The sequence below is a fragment of the Belonocnema kinseyi genome, chromosome 4, assembly GCF_010883055.1.
Source record: "Belonocnema kinseyi isolate 2016_QV_RU_SX_M_011 chromosome 4, B_treatae_v1, whole genome shotgun sequence".
Taxonomy (NCBI): domain Eukaryota; kingdom Metazoa; phylum Arthropoda; class Insecta; order Hymenoptera; family Cynipidae; genus Belonocnema; species Belonocnema kinseyi.
In genome coordinates, this window is record NC_046660.1 from 51327906 (window position 1) to 51348833 (window position 20928).

At 24.4% G+C, this 20928-nt stretch overlaps 1 protein-coding gene across 1 annotated transcript in view; it reads right to left on the reverse strand.

Moving 5' to 3' along the window:
• Window positions 1-854: 854 nt before the first annotated feature.
• Window positions 855-20928, reverse strand: part of LOC117171837 — a 126189-nt gene continuing 106115 nt past the window's right edge. The window contains exons 6-7 of the mRNA XM_033359470.1: window positions 11018-11221; window positions 855-1022 (exon numbers count right to left, since the gene is read on the reverse strand). Coding sequence (XP_033215361.1) covers window positions 984-1022; window positions 11018-11221 — 243 coding nt within the window. The 3' untranslated portion in view covers window positions 855-983. The remainder of the gene's footprint in view (window positions 1023-11017; window positions 11222-20928) is intronic.

Below are 20928 nucleotides of genomic sequence, written 5' to 3' on the forward strand. Positions count from 1 at the left end.
TTACGCTTGATCAGCTTAAAACTTGTATCAAATAATTTTAATTCAAAACTTTTTTAATTTTGAATTTTGTAAGACTTCATTGAAGAATTTTTCTTTTAAAAATTAGTAAAATTCTCCGTTAAAAAATAAATTCATTGTTATTTCCCGGTCCACTTGGCTTGGAGCAGTTAATAATAAAATTACCATTTAACTCATAAACTTTGGATTGAAATCGCGTAATCGAAAATTTCCTAGCTTTTCATCGTTTTAAAATATATTTTGTATAATGTCAAAAAAAAGGTTTGACGTAGAGGAGACTGCCCTAAAGTGGATAATCATTAATTAAAATATAAAATATAAGTTAAATAAATAATCCGCATTTTGATTCATTAACAAATAGAGTTTCTCAACTAATAATTGAATTAAAGGAATTATTTTACATACATCAGTATTTTAAATAAATTATTATCTACTCTAGATTCATTATAAACTCTAGGATGGTCTCCCATAATTGCATTTTTAAAAGCACAATCATTCTTCGATTATCTTCCGATTATTACTTTTCAGTTTGTAATTTTTCGGTTTAATATATTCTAAAAAAGCGATTTAAAAAATAAAATAGTTTAGGTATGAAAGCAGGCAAGTTCAGCGAATAGAAAAGGAAATTTGAGAAACCTTGAGCGCTTCTTATTAACCATTAGAAATAAATTATTTCATTATCAAAACAAATCAGAGGATAGAATTCTCGTTTCTTGTAATCCATTTATATTCGCTTTTATCTGAACTTTTTTTTCTATTAAAATATCTTTGGAGATTTTAGGGCGGTATTTTTTTTAATACTCGCAAAAGTTTTCGGCTTTTTCTTTTTTTTTCTTGTCAGTTGGTGGACTGTTTTCGACTTCATCTTCTTCTTCTGTTTGCGGCTAGGTGGAGGATAACGCTTGATTAGTTTCTTTTCAATTTTTTGAGAGCGTTTTCCTTTTTAATGGTGGATTGAGTCCATTTTAACGCAACATATATTCTCGGCCGTATTGATCGCCTCTCTGTAATGAAAGTGGAAAGCACATCTTCGTATGATATGTCGATCTTATAGTTCGCGATAAGAGATGCGCATGCATTAATTTATTAAGGATGGTACAGAAATATTATTGGAAATTTTCCAACACATTTTCCTTTCCTTTTTTTATTGAATTACTTTTATCGGTTTGATACCAAATTTATTAAGAAAATCCGAGATTTAAATTAAAAGATTGCTACAGGTCAGAGAGTTCTGGAAAGTAAGGACATATTTTAATGGGTAGAGAAAGCCAGGGAAGGCGAGGGAACACCTGAAAAAGTCAGTCATTGTTTTGGATTAAAAATTCTACTTTTTTGTAGAAAATTAATCTTTTTGGGTTGAAAATTTAACTATTTTGGCAAAAAATTCAATTTTTAGGTGAAAATGAACAATTCTATTTAAATTTATATTTTTCTTTATGATTTCAAATTTTTTGCTGAACATTTATAGTTTTTGGTTGAAAATAAACATCTTTGTTGGAAAATTATATTTTTCGTTTGAAAATTCAATTGTTTTGTTGAAAAATTGTCTTTTTTCAGCTCAATATTCAAATAATTTGGTAAAAAATTAGACTTTTCGGCTGAAAATTAACATTTTATTTAAAAATTCATATTTAAGATTTGAAAATTCAATTATTTGGTAGAAAATTCGTCTTTTTAGCGTAAGTGTGCAATATTTTTGATACCATTTTTACATTCACATTCATGAGAGTGTAATGTAATCGTCCAAATTTTCGGTCTCTGGTTTTTAACGGATCTTTACGTTTCGAAACACACAGAATCCGAAAATCATAAAATTTTGTTGGTGTCTGTCTGTATGTCTGTATGGTTACATGAATGTTGTAGCCACGCTAATTTTTGAAGGATTTGTCCAATCAAGTCAGCCTTTGATACATTTCTTAATGTTTCCAAAAAGAAGGCTAAGTTCGTTAAGCCGATATTTCCAAACAAAATTTAAAAATTTAGAGCATTTTCAACATTAAAAAAATTTTTTTTTTTTTGAAAATTTGAAATATTGAAAATGTTCAGAAAAATAAAAAATAAATAATTTTCTAAAAGATTAGAAAATGTCATTTAAATTCATCACTAGCTATCAAATATATTTAGAAACTATGTCAGTTACATTTTTCGATTAGATAAAATTTCAAAAAGTTTGAGCTTTTTCAAAATTTGAATAAGAATTTATTATGGGATTTAGAAACTTTGTCAAATTTTCTTGTACACATCAAAAAGAATTGCAAATTTTCCTAATGACATTTTCAAATTCGATAAAACTTCAAAAAGTTATATGCTTCTCAAAATTTTGAAAATTTTCTAAAAAAGGAAAAAAAAATTTAATAGGTTAAGAAATATCAATCAAAATTTTTATTAGATGTAAAATATATGTTTTTCAAAATTATTATCATGAAATTTTGTAATTAGACAAAAGTTCCAAAAGTTGGATCATTTTCAAAAATATGCAATTTTGATTTTTAAGAGTTCTGTAAGTTTAAAATGTTATTTTTAGTCGATTTTAATAAGATTTTGAAGTGGACATGAACTATCAAGCGCGAAGCGCGATTTTCGTAATGAGACTGTAATCGTTAAAGCCGTAGGTGCTTTGAGAACCTTCCTTAAAGTCAAATCGTAAAAAATTCAGTTACAATTTATGGCTGTAATTCCTCAGAAGTTTAAATCACAGTTTTCGATTTAAGTTATAGTATTTACAACACTTGAAAAAATTTATTTAAAGTGTACACATTAAACGTACGAAAACGAACGCGAAGCGCGAAAGCGTACCCGCGCGCCCTAGGCGCTCTCAAATTCGGCGCGATGCGCAATGAGACTGTGCCCGAGCAGCGGATATATTTTTTCTTTTATTGATTGAGAAATTCCTCTTGGTTGAAAATTCAAAAATGTTATTAATAAATTTTCTTTTTTGGTGGAAATTTCAACTATTTGGTAAAAAATGTAACTATTTCGCTGATAATGAATATTTTTGTTAAAAATTGATCTTTTCGGATTGAAAATTTAAATATTTTAGTAAAAAATTCAACTATTTAGCTAAAAATGAACATTCTTGTTAAAAATTTATATATTTTTATTATAAATAATTCAACTATTTTGGTAAAAAATTAAACTATTTCGCTGAAAATGAACATTTTTGTCAAAAAATCAAGTGTTTTGTTGCAAATATGTTTTTTTGCATTCAAAATTGAACTATTTTGATAAAAACTCAAATTTTCGGCTGAAATAGACATTTTCATTAAAAAATGATCTTTTCGGTTTGAAAATTCAACTAATTTGGTAAAAATTTAAACTATTTAGCTAAAAATGAACAATCTTGTCAAAAATTTATATTTTTTTGGTTTAAAGATGAACTATTTCGCTGAAAATTAACATTTTTGTTAAAAATATTTTGTTGAAAATTTGTCTTTCAGGTTCAAAGTTCAACTATTTTGATAAATAATACAACTATTTGGCTTAAAATGAACATTTTCATTAAAAATTTATCTTTTTGGGTTGAAAACTCAACTATTTTCATAGAAAATTCAACTTTTTGTCTGTAAATGAATATTTTCGTCCAAAATTTATATTTTTGCATTTTTGGTTTAAAAATTCAACGGTTTTGTTCCAAATTTATCTTTTTGGTTGAAAATCCATTTCTTCATTTAAAAATTTTAACTATCTCGTTGAATCGTCAATTTGTTGTCTAAAAATAAACGTTTTAAACTGAAAATGCAACTTTTAGTTTTGTTTTATTTTTTTACCTTTTATGAATGAAACTGCATGAATTTACTTTTAATTCGAATTTTTTTAGAAAACTAATTTGTTTGGTTGAAAAACTCAACTGTTTCGTTAATTATTCATATTTTTTTGGTAAATATATAATCTTAGTGGTTGAAGATTCACGTATTTTGATGAATGCATCTTTTTTGTAGAAAATGATTCTTTTTGGCTAAAATTGTATTTTTTTAAAAATTAATTTGGTTGTTTGAAAATTTACTATTTAAAAAAAAATACTTTTCATTTCAAATTAATTTTTTCAATAAATATTATAAATATTCAATTTTTGGAAGAAAATCTACCATCTTTAGTTGAAAATTCGAATTTCTTGATAAAATATATTAAAATTCTTTTTCGAAAATACATTTTTTCAATCGAAAATTTAGGCATTCCGTGAAGAATAATTTTTTTTGTAGAAGATTCATCATTCTAGTAGAAAACTTATTTCTTTGGTCAAAAGTTGAATTATTTAGTTGAAAATTAATTAATTTTTTTAAAAGATCATCTTTTTAGTAGAAAATTAATATTCTTGGTTAAAAATGTACCATTATGGGTCAAAATTAATTTCTTCTTTTTTAAACTGTTTTATTTAAATTTCCTAAATTGTTTTAATTGGTGATTAATTAATTGTTTAATTAAACAATTTGCAATTGAAGCCTTCAATACTGAATATTTTTACAGTTGAAGCCTTTTCAGATTGTTAAAATTAAATGAAAACTCTTTAGGGATTTCTTCAATAATCAGAAGTTCTGGAAAAATGAAAAATTTCTAATCTGAATGTACGCAGTTAAAAATTAAAATATTTATTTGCTTTGATTAACAAAGTCTTTAACTAGAAGTGTTATAAAACAAAATAAAGTATTCGTCCTTAAAATAAAAAATCGTTTCATTATAAACCTTATGTAAGTGTATTTTTAAATTATAATAATATAATAAATTACATTGAAGTAAAGCATTGTATAAATTTGAAGTATTTTAAAAAAATCTCAATTTACTTGTACAATTTTGTAAGAGTGTAATAACTCTAAGCAAAAATTTTAATTGATAGTATATTTTTCCTAATCCACTACGATTTTTAAGGATTTAAGAAAATAATGGGAAAAATCAATTATAAACTACAATTTTTTGCTGCAATTCAGACACTTTTACAAAATTGTACTAGTATAATTACCAATTTTTACAAGAATTACAATTTTCAGATTGGTATGTTAATTTATTGTATTTCGTTGTGAAAATACATTTCCATCAGCCAATTAAAAATTGAAGCCATTCAAATTCATAGAAAAGCAACAATGAAAATGTTTACTTTGAACCAATAAAAATTAACTCATTTTAATCTTAAAGAGTGTGCATCAAAATAAACCAAAATTAGATATTAAAGAATTTCAATATTACAGCCATCGAAATCCTTAAAGTAGTTTAAAAGATTATAAATATTTAATATTATTAATTCATAGTTAACTCAGTTAACTGTTAAAAATTAATAATCACATAAAATTTTTTAATTTTAAATTGCAGACAATCAAATTTATTAGGTCAAAATATTTAATATTTTTTGAAAATATGAAAAATGTCTCTGCAGCTTGTAATTGAATTCTCATGACCCAGTTTGTTTGAAAATGAGTTTATGATCGAAACCTAAATACCGGAAAAACTGGATATGTCTATTTCACAGGTCAGGAAATGAGTGAATGAAAGAGCAAATTTTAATTTTGTAAAATTCTTCATTTCAAATTCGAATTTCGTTTAAATACATTCTTTGTGATGCATTTATGCAGAATATTTGTATATCTAAAATAGTTTTGCTCTGCCTCAATTTCACATTCTCGTAACAATTGCGTTTGCAAAGAGGAACGTGATGAAATTATTGTTTTTAGATAGCTTTAAGCACGAAGGGATTTAAAGGAAAATATGGTTGAAAATGCATATAATTGCTGCAGAATCTCCTGCATTCCCAGGGTTAGTTTAAGCTTATTTTGTATCTCACAGCTGCCTCTTTCTCATATTACTCAAAAGATTTTACGAATTTAGGTGGAGCTTTGAAATTAATTTTAAATTATAAAAAATAATAATGTTAGTGATTTCAAAAGTAATGTGTGAAGTTATAAAAGCTTCAAGTATAAATTAATTTAATTTGCAAAATACTGCGTCATTCAGATTTTATTTTGAAACTGCATTGTTAGATTAATTAACAAGAAATTCTAATTAAATTCTATTTTATAAATAATTCTAATTTAAATGTTTTTTCTTTTTATTCTTATTGAATTTCATTCTATTAAATTTTCTATCCTAATTAGTTTCTTTTATTGTCTATTGATTTAAAAGTTGAAGTCATTTTTAACCTTTCCAGTTAAACTTTTTTCAAAGATTTAAAAAAATATCTAAAAATCTCTGAATGTAGTTTAATACATTTTTCAGAAGTTTACAATAATCTAATGGATTTCAAATAACTTATTCACAAGAATTAAAAGATTTTTTTGGATTTCAACAATTAAAGAAAATTTGATGGAATTTCCGAAGATGTAAAATATTTGAAAGATTTTAGTGTACTTAATAATATTGCAAAGAGTTTTCAAGAGATTTAGAAAATTTTAAGGGATTTGAAATATTTTAGGGAATTTTAAAACATTATACGGAAGTTTTAAGATCTTTAAGAAGTTTCAAGGGGTTAACAAATTCTGAAAGAATATAAAAAGATCGAACGAAAATTTTAATGAATTTCAATAATTCGAAAGAATGTAAATAAGTTTCAAATATTATAAGATTTCAACTAATTTTTAAGAGATTAAAAAAATTGCAAGGTATTTCCAAGAATTGTAATGGTCATAGAGGCTTTAAAAATTCTTCATACTGCTAGAAAAAATTTTCCATCAAACGATTTTATAGAACCTAGAGGATTTCGGATTTAGATTTAGGATTTAGAATATCTTTCAGTATTCTTTAATAGATTTTTGTAATTTTAGGGTATTTTTAAAAATTCCAAGTAATTTTCAAGAGCTTTGGAAAATTTAAAGAGATTTCAAATCATTTTAAACGATTTAAAACATTTTAGAGTATTTTTAAGGATTCTAGCGCATTCTTAAAACTTCAAAAACCTTCAACGGATTTCGAAAGATTTTAAAGAATTTGACAAGTTTCTAGACAATTTTTAATATTCCAAGGAGTTTTTAAGTTACTTCAATAATTTTCAGTATTTTTCAAAAAGTTAAATATATTTTAAGGTGTTTTTCAAGAAGTTTTAAAGACAATAATTAGGTATTAGGAAATTATTGAAGATTCCGAAGAATTTTTAAGTGATTTCAATAATTTGTAGAAATTTTAAAAAGTGGAATATATTTTAGGGTGTCTTTTCACGCATTTTAAAGAGATTAATAAAATTCTAAAGGATTGTAGAGATTTGGGGATATTTTGAAAATCTTCAATACATTTTTAAGAGCTTTGAAAAATTTCAATAAATTAAAACATTTTTAGGGAATTTAAAATGATTTCAATTTATTTTTAATTGATTCGAATACTTGGAAGGAATTTCAATAAACTAAAAATACTATAAAGAGTTCAAGTTATTTTTAAGAATTTCGAAAAATTTAGAGAAACTTTCGAAGATTTTTAATGATTTTTAGGGATTTACAAAAATTCTCATGCAGTTGTAAAAAAATTTCCTATGGAATAATTTTACAGGACCTATATAATCCATTTTCAATGGATTTCAGTAACGCAATGGGATTGCAAAGAATTTAAAATGATTTTAACGATTTTAAAAGATTTAAAGCATGTTTTGAAATATTTCAAAATATTTATTAAATATTTATTTATCATTAAAATATTTTTATTAGAATGAAGTGAGGGATTTCGTAGGGTTTCAAAGATTTCAAGACATTTTCAAATATTTTTTGCAATTCAGTAGAATTCAATTGGAATTGACTCTGAATCCTGATTAATTAATATGAATTCTTTTAAATTCTTTGTTTTAAAATCCTTTTATTCTAATTCTTTTGAGTTCGTTTCAATTTAAAATTTACATTAGTCGCATTATTGCTGCAGATTGGTCATTTTTTGGATTAGAAATTAGTGACTTTTAGTCACATTTTCAATTTTTTTTATTAAATTAGAATGTGGAAGCTCGGAGAAAAATAAATTTAAAATTGATAACATTAAATTAACAATTGTTTTATTCTACTTTTAAAAGATTCTATATTAAAAATGTTAAGAGTTTATCATTTTAGTATTTAAATATTAATGGTCGGAGAAAATGAAAAATTATCCAGGAAAACACCAGGAAAAACTCAACGAATTTTTAAAAAGAAGTGTTTCGGCCACCCCAATTTAAAAATCTTTCGAAATAAAATTGCAGATCTCGTACTCATTTCAGAGATGATTCAACAATTTGATTCAAATTTTGTTTCTTTGTTGACTATGAAATTTTTTGAAACTTGAAAATCCAACTATTTTATTGAACAATTTTTTTGGGTATGAAAATGTACCTCTTTCTGAAAAAATTACATTTTGTTGTTGAAAATGCCACGACCTTAAATATATAGTTGAAAATTGACGTTGAAAATTCATTTTTCTAGACTAAAAACTCAACTTATTGGTTGAAAGTTGAACTACTTTCTAAAAAGTTCATTTTCTTGGCTAAAGATTCATAATTTTAATTAAAGATTCGATTTTTTGATCGCAAATAATTTGTTTCAAACTGAAAATTAAACTTTTATATAGAAAATTCTAATGTTTCATAGAAAATTTGTCTATTTAGCTCGATTATTCTACAATTTTGAATAAAATTCTATTACTCAGTGCAAAAATAAACTGTTTCATAGAAAATTCGTTTTTTTTTTAAATTGAAAATGAATTCCTTTCAAAAAGTAAAAAATATTTAGAAACGAAAAAAGTATTAACCAAAAATTAATTATATGAAATTTGGGCTAATATCACATCCAATGTTTAAATAATTTATGAATCTTCTTGACAATTGGTGTTTATTGATAGAAATACCATTTTTTTTAAAATGAAAGTGTAACTGTATACCTGAAAATTAATCTGTTTTAGTTGAATATTCAAGTATTTTGTTGAAAATTCTTGTCTTTTGTTTATATTTACCTGTTTTTTATTTTAAATTAAAATCTCTTTTTGTTTAAATATCAACTATTATATATATATATTTTTAAAATGAGTGTTTCTTGGCTGAAAATGGAACTGCTTTTTTAGAGAATTCGTCTTTTTGGCTTGGAAATTCAACAGTCTTGCACAAAATTCGTTTTCTTTCTATTAAAAATTCATCTCCTTAACTGAAAATGTAACTATTCGATTTTTTGTTAAAAATTGATCTTTTATGGTTAAAAATTAATATTTTTTCTTTGAAAAATCTTATTTTTTTTATAAAAAATTAATCTTTTTGGTAGAAAATTCAACTATTTATTAGAAAATGTATTTATATGGTTGAAAATTCGTGTTATTTTTAGTAGAAGATCAATTTTCTTTACGAAAAATATAACTGTATGGTTAAAAATTAATCTACTATAGTTGAAAATTAAGGTATTTTGTTAAAAATTCATGTTTATTGTTTATCTTCTACTGCTTCTTATTTAAAATTAAAATCTTTTTTTCGCTTAAATATTAACTATTTTTTCTATATTTTTTAAATTTGTGTTTCCTGGTCGAAAATGTAACTGTTTTTTTTAGAGAATTCGTGTCTTTGGCTTAGAAATTCAAGAGCCCTTTGGATAGTTTGTGTTCTTTTGATTGAAAATTAATTTTTTTAACTCAAAATTTATCTACTCGATTTTGGGTTAATAAATGATATTTTTAGTTGAAATTCAAGTATTTGTTTGAAAATTCATGTATTTTCTTTGAAAAAAATCGTCTTCTTTATAAAAACTTATTATTTTTGTTTGAAAATGCAATCATTTGTTATAAAATATATTTATCTGGTTACAAATTCCTGTTTTTTGGTTGAAAATAAATTTTTTTAAATTAAAAATGTAACTCTATGGAAGAAAATTAGTCCGTTTTAGTTTAAGATCCAAGTACTTTTTTGAAAATTCGTTTTTTTTTTGGTTATATTCAACTGTTTTTTTATTCAAAATTGTTTTTGCTTAAATATTAACTGTTATATTTTGTTGTTGGAAATTAGTATTCCCTGGTTGAAAATACATCTGTTTTGGAGAATTCATCTCTTGGGCTTGAAAATTCAACTGTCTTTCAGAAAATTCGTGTCTTCTTAATTTAAAATTAATTCTTTTTCTTTGAATATTTAACTATTTGATTCCTGGCTAAAGATTGATCATTTTCAGTTGAGAATTCATCTATTTGATTGAAAATTCGTTAATTTTTTTAAAGAAACAGTCTCTGTTGAGAGAAAATTATTTTTTGTGTGAGTAAGTTTTAACTGTTGGGTGACAAATATACATTCTATTTAAAATAAAAATCTTTTTTTGGTTTTAATATCATCTATTAAATTTTTTGGTGAAAATGAGTATTTTCAGGTTGAAAATTCAAATTTTTTGCAAGGAATTCGTCCCTTTAGCTTCAAAATTAAAGTCTCGTGAAAACTCGTTTTCTTTTTATAGAAAATTATTATTTTTTAAATTGAAATGCAACGATTTTTGTTTGAAAACTGATCTTTTTCAGTTGAAAACATAACTATTCGGTTAAAAAATCAGGTGTTTGATTGAAAATTAATGTATTATATTTACAAAATCGTCTTTTTAAGAAAATTAATCTTTTTGGTTAAAAATTCGTGTTTATTGAAATAAAACTATTTTTTATGTGCTAAAAATGCAACTGTCCGGTTAAAAATTAATCTGTTGGAATTAAAACTTTTAGAATTGGCCTATTTCGATCAAAAATTTAACAACTTGGTAAAAAAATCACATATTTTGCGAAAAATTTACGAAATTTGTTGACAAATAATCATTTTGATTAAGAATTTAATAATTGGGTTTTAAATTATTAAATTTTAATTACTGTTTTGTTGAAAGCATATCTTTTTCATACGGCATTTGTAGCCAATTAGCGTAAAAGTTCAAAAATATTATTTAAGGGAGAGGGAAGAAATAGCGGCACTGGTAAACAGTTGTGAGAAATAATTGTTTCCGTCTCATTTTTTTCGAAGTAATAGTGTCAAGAGTGTATTGAGTCTGAGTTCTAAAATGGATTTCATTTCTAGATTGCGATTAATTAATTATTTTTATTATAAAATATAAATAAATAAACTCACCGAAAGTGATTCCCCGAGATTCGTTACGTCGGAAACGTACTGAGATGGATTAAAATCGTAATTGACGTTCTTCGAACTCTGATAACCTTGTAAGGAATTTAAATAATGACTCCTGGCATCATCCTCGTTCTTTTGTCGCTCACCATTTGTAATTTCTTTTAGGGTTGATGCTCTGGCGGCGATTTCTTCAGCCCGACGTTGTTCCTGAAGAAAAAAAGTTGGGACAAAACCATTATATTGTCATAGTTGACATTCTGAAGGGTGATAAAACCTGCCGATCTTATATATAAATTAGCGTCGCCCTTTTTCATTTTCGCTCTCCTTTGGCAGCTGGTTTATAACTCAAACTTTTTTCATCGACACTTATTTGGCACCATTAGTTCCTAAAGAAATCGGATTTATTTTCACTAGACCCGCCAAAATGAAAAGCAAAAATGGAAAACATCTTTTCTGATTTTTGAAAATGGTTTAAACACTATTGAATTCAGGTTGTAACTATATTTCCGAAGTGTCTAGAATTCTTCTGAAATCTTTCTTTTTCAATCTTTTAAGTTATTTTTTTTAACAAATTCCAAAGAATTTTCGAAATCTTTCAAAATTTTCTAGTGGTATCAAAACATTGGAAAGGACTTGTAATATTTTAAATTTTAGGGTGTTTAAGAAAATTGCAAGGTATTTTCCAAAGGTTTAAAAAGTTGTAAGGTTTAGGTTAAGATTTCCAAGGATTTGAAATATTGTAGGGTATTTTAAAAGATTCCAGAGAATTTGCTATTGATTTCAATAATTTAATTGGATTTCTAAGGATTTAAAATATTTTAGTGTATTTTAAAAAATTCCCAGTAATTTATAATAAATTTTAATCATTCGAAGGGATTTATAAGGATTGTAAAGATTTCAGGGTATTTTTAAAATTTCAAAGAATTTCAAAAAGGTTTAAAAGGTTTCAAGGGGTTTCGAAAAAATTCAGAGGATTTAAAAAAATTCAGTTTATTTTTAAACATTCCAAAAAATTTTAAGGAATTTCAACAAATTTCAAAATATTTTGAAGGATATGAAATATTTTTGGCATTTTTAAAGATCTCAAGGAAACTTCCAATTAATTTCAACAATTTGAAGGGATTTCAAATAATTTTAAAGACTTTAGGACATTTAAAAAGATTCTAAGATATTCCTTTTCAATTTAAATTTCGATTTCGACGATTTGAAGGGTCCTCGAAGGATTTTAAAAATTTAAGGGCATTTTTTAAAGTTAGGCGGAATTTTAAATATATTTTAAGAATTTGAAAAGATTTCAAAGGTTTTGAAAGATTTTAGGGCACCTTTACAAATTCCCAGGGATTTTCAAAAGCTTTAAAAAGTTTCAAGAGTTTCAAACCAATTTAAAAGGATTTGAAACCTTTTAAGTTATTTGTAAAAATTCTAAATAATTTTGAGGAAGTGCAAAAGATTTCAAAGGATTTGAAACATTTCAGGGTATTTTAAAAGATCCCAATAGAATTTTCAATTTATTTTATTAATTTGAGAGGATTTCAAAGAATTTGAACAATTATGAGGCATTTTTGAAAAGTCTCAGGTTATTTTTCAAATTTCCAACAATTTTTTAGGAATTTCAAAATATTTCGAAAAATTTCAAGTGATTTCAAAGGATGTGAAATATTTTTGGTATTTGAAAAAATCCCCCAAAAAATTCCAATTGATTAAAATAATTTAAAGGATTTCAAAGATTTTAAGGCCTTTTTCAAATTACCAGGAATTTTTAAAAGTTTTAAGAAGTTTCAAGGGGTTTCAAAAGATTTCAAAGGATTTAAAATATTTTAGTGTATTTTGAAAAATCCCAGGAATTTTTAATATATTTCAATCATTTGAAGGGATTTAAAAGGATTGTGAAGTTTAAAGGATATTTGAAAAAATTTGCATGTGGTTGGGGATTTTAAAAGCTCTCAAGGAATTTCAACACACTTTCTCAGGATATTAGAAAATATAAAGAAATTTCGTAGAATTTTACAGGATTTTATAATATTTTAATCGAGTTCAAGGAACTTTTTCACAAGCAGTGAGGGATTGAGTACCTGAATTCTCAATATTTTATTCTGAATTCTTTTATATTCTTTGAAATTTTTTTCTAGTTTTTGTTTAATTCGTCATGAAGTCTTTGAGTTCTTTGACATTTTATCAGATTGTTTTAAATTCCCCTTAATTTTTCTAAGCTTATTTCAAACTTACGGAAGTCAATGAATTTTTCCATAATTTGGATTGAGACATTTTGTCGCTATTTGTCACGTTAGGGGGGGGGGGCGGGTCCCCCTTCACTCGTGTACGCAATTTTTGCAAATTGTCAAAAACATTGTCTGGAAGATAATCTGTTTAGTTATAAATTGTATTACTTAGTTGAAAATTTAACAATTTTCTTAACAATATCTGAATTTGATAATAAATTCAACTTTCAACTGTTTTGTTAAAAGTTCGTTTTTTTGTGGTTAAAAGTTCAATTTTTTTCGTAGAACATCAACCTTTTGTTTCAAATTAATAGCTTGCTGCTGATAATTCAACTGAAGTCTTTTTCGGATGAAAATTTTTCGAAAAATTGGTCTTTTTTATTTAAAACTTCGTCTTTTTTAGTAGAAATATTGCATCTTTCTTGGATAAACATGCAAGTGTTTTGTTGAAAATTCAACTAATTCATAGAAAATGTAAATTTTGTTTAAATTTAATATTTTGGTGTTTAAATAAAAACTGAAATCTTTTTTTGAAAAAATTTAACTATTTAAACAAAAATTTTTTTTTAATAAAAATTCTACTCTAGTAAAAAATTCGCCTTTTTGAATTGAAAATTCAATTTTTTCGTAGAAACTCATTTTTTGTTTAAAAATGGTTCTTTTGACCTTGAAAAGTCAACTGGAACCTCTTTTTTGTTTAAAAATTCATATTTTAATCGTGAATAGTCCAAAGAAAACTTTTTTAACAGAGAATTCAAGTATTTTTTTAATTTATCTTTTTGATTTGAAATTTCATCTGTTTTAGTAGAAATATCATTTTTTAAATTAAAATGCGACTTTTTGATTTAAAATTCTTCTTCTTTGCTTGAGTATTCAACTATTTCGCTTGAAAGATTTAGTTGAATCACTTTGTTAAGAAATATTTTTTTTTTAGTACTTATATTTTTAGTTGAAAATGTATCGCTTTGGTTGGAATTTCAACTGTTTGGCTAAAAAATAATATTTTTAATTTATAATTCAACAATTTGGGTAAAAGTTTAATCAAATTCCTAAAAATTTATTTATTTTTTTTGATTGAAGGCTTATGCGTTTGGTTTAAAATTCAACTGTTTAGTGAAAAAGCCTTCTTTTTTGATAAAAGAATAATTTTCCTAATTTGAAATTTCATTTTTTTTGGGATAAAAATGTATCAGTTTTGTGTCAAATTAATTTTTTCCTAAATATCATATTTTTTGTTTGAAAATTCAATTTTTGTAGAAAAAATTCGTCTTTTTGCTTAAAAGTTCAACAATTTAGATAAACTGTTATTTCTTTCTTGAATAAAAAGTCTTTATTTGTGGAAAATTCATCTTTTTTTATTAAAATATAAATTATAATACTTTTTTGTTGGAAATTAATCTTTTTAGGTTGAAAATTCAACTATTATGTTAAAGATTTAATTATTTTGTTAAAAAGCCATTTTTTATAATAGAAAAGACGTTTTTTGCTTAAAATAAATTCATCAATATCAAAATTTTTAATTTTTTAGAGAGGGTTGGGGTAAAAATATTTTGTCAGGGTTGGTTACAGGGGGACGGAGGTTCTTAGAGAGGGCCTAAATTCAGAAATGGAATTTAATTATGGCTCCTTAGATTTAAAGGAACTTGTTGTCACTTTTTCGGGTTTTAAAATTAAAATGAAAAATTGTTTCTTTGTATTTTCAAAAGATTCTTCACATAATAAAAATGTTACAATATTAGTAAATATTTATTGTCAGTAAAACCAAAAAATTAGTCAGAAAAATATCTGGGAAGTCAGGAAATTTTGAAAATAAATTTTTGCGGTCACCCTGATTCTGAAAGTAATTTTTCAATAGAAACAAGTGTAGTAATTAAATAAAGGAGTGCAGCTTTAAAGATTAAGAAACTTTTCAGAAGTAATTAACTTGCTAGTGTATGTCAGGATGTAGTTTTTTTTATCTACAGAAGACTTGTAGAACTCTAAAATGTCTGCGGAGATTAATGAAACGAATCTTACTAGGGACGGCTCTTTAATGTGTTTTTAAGAAAAAGGTCTTTCTCAATAGTCTTCGCTCCTAGTTAGCGTCTATTGTATATCTCGCGGAAAAATGTCTTCAATGATAAATGAGTAGAAAACAAGTAATTAAACTTCCGCTCTAATTTCAAATGAATTGTTGAAGATGTAATAACTTGTGTTTGAAAAAGTGGGATAGTAATATGGAAAGTTATTATAATTTTAATTAATAAAATTTAAAGTAAGAAAGAGAGAACACCCTACAATGAGTAATGAAACTACAGTAGATAATTATAATTAAAAATATCAATTTATACATATTAATTAATTAAATTTAATTAATCGGTAATAGATTAAAAAATTTATAATAGAATAAATATAATAAATAAAAATAATATTTTAGGAGATAGATTAATTAGTTTAGCTTAATTAATACTTAGGACACTTTTAGTAGTTAGATCAATTAATTTAATTAATAGAAAATAAATGTAGAAATTTAGAAACGAATGAATAAAAAAATCAATAAAAAATAGAATTTAGGAGATAGATTAATTAATTTAATTCAATTCATTGTCAGACACTTTAGGACTTTTAGTAGTTAGGGCAATTTTAATAATTTAAAATTATAATTAATTATTTTGGGTGTATTCAGGCTTTCAATTAATGATCATTATTGTATAATCTTGGACTTTTTTTTAACTATTTTTCTGAATGTTGAATCTATAAGGTGTTTTAGTTACACTTTTTGCAAAAAAGTTCATTTTCAAAGAAGAATTTCCAGTTTTTTAAACTAATATTTTAAAAGTATTAAAAATGAAAATTAATGTTTATTTAAACTACGACTCTTTAGTCCATAAATGATTGAAATTCGTATTTATTCATTGCAGGCTTCGCAGTTTTTCACTTATTTCCCTTTTTACCCTGTTTTCTCATTTTTACATTTAATTGCGAAGTTTCTTAAAAATTCATTCTTTTTGCTTAAAAATAACTTTTTTCTTGAAAATTCGCTTTTTTTGGAATAAGAATTTAACACTTTGTTAGAAAATTTCGTATACTTGGTTGCAAATGAACTTTTTTGTTGAAAATTCAGAACATTTTGCACAAAATTTAATTGTTTGATTGAAAATTAGTCTCTTTGACTTGAAAATTTTAATATTAGGTTCAATTTTATTTTAGTATTAGGAGTTTTTTTTCTTAATAATGCATATTTTGGGGCTAGAAGTTCAACTGTTTTGTAGAGAATTCCTTTTTCAGCTTGATAAATCAACTATTTGGTAGAAAATTCATGTATTTCGAAAATTAATATTTTTGGCTGGAAATTTAACTGTTTTACAGAAAAATCGTCTTTCGGCTTCAAAGTTCAACAATGTGATAGAAACTTTATGTCTTTAGTTAAAAATTATCTTTTTTTATTGAGAATTAATATATTCGGAATGGAAATTCATATGTACGGGCTGAAAATGCATCTGTTTTGTGGAAAAATCATCTTTGGGGTTGAAAATTAAAAAATTTTATAAAAAATCTAAGTATTTAGTTGAAAATGATCTTTTTTAAAAAAATAATATTTTCGGGATGAAAATTCAACTGCTTTGTTAAAAATTCTTCCTTTGGGTTTAAAATTCCAATAGTTGGTTGAAAATTGACAATTTTGTTAAAAATTCATACTCGTGGGCTGGAAATTGAACTGTTTTGTGGTAAAGTCGTCTTTTCTGATTGAAATTTTAACAATTCAGGTAAAAATTATTTTTATTTTACAAATTCATATTTTCGGGTTAGATATTTAATTACTTTGCGGAAAAATCGTCTTTCTCTCTTAAAAATTTAACAGTTCGGTAGAAAATTTACCTAGTTTGTTAAAAATTTGTCCCTTAGGTTGAAAACTACAATACCTGTTTGAAAATAAACTTTTTTTGTTGAAAATTAATATTTTTTGCTGAAAACTCAACTGTTTTACAGAAAATCGTCTTTTCGGCTTGAAAATTCAAAAATTTGATGCAAAATTTAAATATTTGGTTGTAAATGATATTTTTTGTTGGAAATTCATATTTTTGGACTGTATATTCCACTGTTCAGTAGAAAAAAATGTATTTTCGTCTTAAAAATTTAAGAATTTGGTAGAAAATTTAAGTATTTTGTTTAAAATTGTCATTTTTTGTTAAAAATTTATATTTCTGGGTTGAAAAAGCAAATGGTTTTTAAAAATGTTATATTTTTGAGTTAAAAACGTAACAACTTGGTTAAAAATTACCCTTTTATTTGGAAAATCATATTTTCGGATTAGAACTTTTACTCTTTTGTAGAAAATTCTTCGTTTTGACTTAAAAATTCAACAATTTGGTAGAAGATTCAAGTATTAGGTTTAAAGTTATACTTTTCGTTGAAAATTCATGTTTTCGGGTTTATAATTCAACTCTTTCGCAGAAAATTCGTATTTTTTAACTGAAAAATTTAACAATCTGCTGGAAATTGGAGTATTGAGTTAAAATATAAACTTTTTACTTGAAAATTAATTTTATTGTTGAAATTTAATATTTTTGGATTGGAAATTTAATTGCTTTTTTATGTTTATTTGAACATTCAATTTTTTTATCCTGAAAATGAGTTGCCTTTTTGTTAGGAAATTAATTTTTAACTGAAAGCAGAAATATTTCATTTTTGGTTCGACTTTGATATCTTTTTAATGGAAAATTCAGCTATTTGGTTCAAAATTCGTCTTTTTGGTAGAAAATTCATCTTTCGAGGTTGAAAATTCAGCTAGGTGTTTGAAAATGTAATATTTTTACTTGAAAGCTTATAAATAGAAATACTTTAAATCGAACTTATTATCCTGTCGACAATAATTTTATTTGAGAGAATTATTTCCAAGTAACCTTAATTAAAATCTAGGAAATTTAAATTCGATTAAAATCAAATTTAAAATCCAATAACCAACTTAATGTATAGAAATCCTGAAAATAAAACCAAGAATTCAACGAAAATGAAAATGATTAAATATAAAATATAATATAAATTTATTAAATATTAATAATATTAAATTTTGTACTAAAGCGTTGAAAAATATGTTCTTTTATTATAATTGGATAATAATGAAAATTAAAAAAGACGAAAGAAAGAAAAAAACAGAAGGAAGGGAATTTGGTTAGTTGCCTTCTCATTTTTCTTTCCACTTTTTTATTTTTGTCCGAAAATTCTGTTGTAAAAGAAAATATTATTTTTTTAATTGCAATATGAGAATTTTATGGCGATTGTCCAAATTTGGTCGTTGGATTCTTGGTTTTATTTTTAGGTACGTGGAATGTTTCACATTAACCTGGTCCAAAAATTCAATGGAAAGTTTTTGTTCTTGAATTTTTAAATGAATGCCGGCCGGAAGTTTGTTCGAACCCATAAATGAAAAAATGGATTTTGCGAGATTTTTACGCTAATAATGATCTTTTTTGCGGGTTTTAAAATGAAAATTGTTTCTGGTATATAATATACCATTTCATACTGATAATTAGATGCTTACATAAATTGTTTACACAATTTTTAAAACACTTTTCTTATAGAACACAGTTAGAAAGTCGCGATTTTTTCAAAAATTTGCCACTTTTTATCCAATTTTTAATTTGAGGGAGGTAAAAGTTCAACCATGTTTAAAATAATGGTTGTTTAAACAATTTATTATTATTGTTAAGAATATTCTCCCAGAATAATGCTAGAAAAGTGAAGTTTTCAAAAAAATTTCACCTTTTGTCCAATTTTTAATCAAAATGAGTTAAATAATTAATTAGAGTGAGGAAAATGAATTGCTTAAACAATTTATTATTATTATTATTATTTCTATTAATGTTTGATTTGAATAATGCTACAAAAATGCTTTTTTTAAAGTCTGTCTTTTTGTTAAATTTTCAATTAGAGTGAAGTAATAATTAATTCAAGTTAAGAACAATATTTTTTAAAACAATTTATCATCATTGTTAATAATATTCTCTTTGCTTAATGGTGGAATGTTGCAGTTTTTTCTGAAATTTTCAACTGTTTGACTGTTTTTTATTAGGAGTGACTTACTAATTAAATATATTTAGAAAAAAGAATTGCTTAAACAAATTATTGTTGTTTATGGTTATCTTCGTCTATATCAATGCCTAATAGTTGCGTTTTTTTCTAAAAGTTTTACATTTCTGTTCTTTTTTCACTTAGTAGGTAATAATTAATAAACGTTAAAAAAAAGTTCTTACTAAGAATAGAATAATTGGGAGTGGTTTACGTCTTTAAATGAATAATTGTAAAGTTTTAAATTACAGAATTTTATTTCAGAGCGTAAAAGAAAAATGTGACATTCCAAATATTTTAATATCAGCCCCCCATATTAAGAGCCTAATAATTCCATTCTTTGTTTTTGTCTCTTGTGTAAGATAGCTTTATTGTTTAAATTATTTATGTTACACTTATTCACTTAAAACAACAATACTATTTGAAATATAATTCTTATTGAGGTTTCCGTATTATTTTTTCATAACTGAAAAGGCGAAGCTAAAGTTTAAGATTTAAGAAAAATCCGCAACTTTCTAGAAAATATTTAAGAGAAGATATTTATAAACAACATTAAATTGTTTAAAGAATTTTTTTATTGACTTCTATGAATTATTTCGTAACTAAGTGAAAAAAGGACATAAATGTAAAACTTTCAGAAAAAAACGCAACTATTAGGCACTGATATGGATGACGATAATCATAAACAATGATAATTCGTTTAAAAAATTAATTTTGCTAACTATAATTAATTACTAAGTCATTCCTAATGCAAAAAAGATAAACAGTTAAAAACTTTAAAAAAACTGCAACGTTCTACAATTAGGCAAAGAGAATATTGTTAATAATTATAATTAATTGTTTAAACAGTTAATTTTGTTAACTTGAATTAACTATTACTTCACTCTAATTGAAAATTGGACAAATATCCAGAAATTTCAGGAAAATCGAATCTTTCTAGCATTAGTCAAATGAAATAATAATAGTAATAATAATAAATTGTTTAAATAGTTCATTTCCTTGACTATAATGAATTATTTAATTCATTTTAAATGAAAATTATACAAATAGTGAAATTTTGTTTAAAACTGCAATTTTCTAGCATTATTCTAAGAAAATATTATTAACAATAATAATAAATTGTTTAAACAATCACTATTGTTAATATGATTGAACATGCCTCTAATTGAAAATTGGACAAGGAGTGGAAATTTTTTGAAAAAATCGCGACTTTCTAACTCTATTCTATGAAAAAATTGCTAAAAACAATAATAAATTGTTTAAAAATGTATGTAAATATCCAATTATCAGTATGGAATGGTATTTTATGTAGCAGCAAAATTATAATTAGCATCAAAATCTCGCTAAACCCATTTTTTTACTCATGGGGTTCTTTGTGAATCCTATAAAACAGACTTATGGGATTGATATTTGAAAAGTGACATCTCATTCGTATTCTATGTCTAATTTTTAAAAAGAATGTTGAATTTCAACTTGATTCAGATAATATTGAGGATTCAGTATGAAATATACAAAAACGTTTTTTTTTTCATGGGAAATGCGTATTAAACTTCATGGCGTTTGCGGCACCTCTAAATATTTAAAAAAAAATGGATTTATTTTTGTGTGGATTCGGACAAATGTCCAGTCTGTCTGCATAAAAATTCG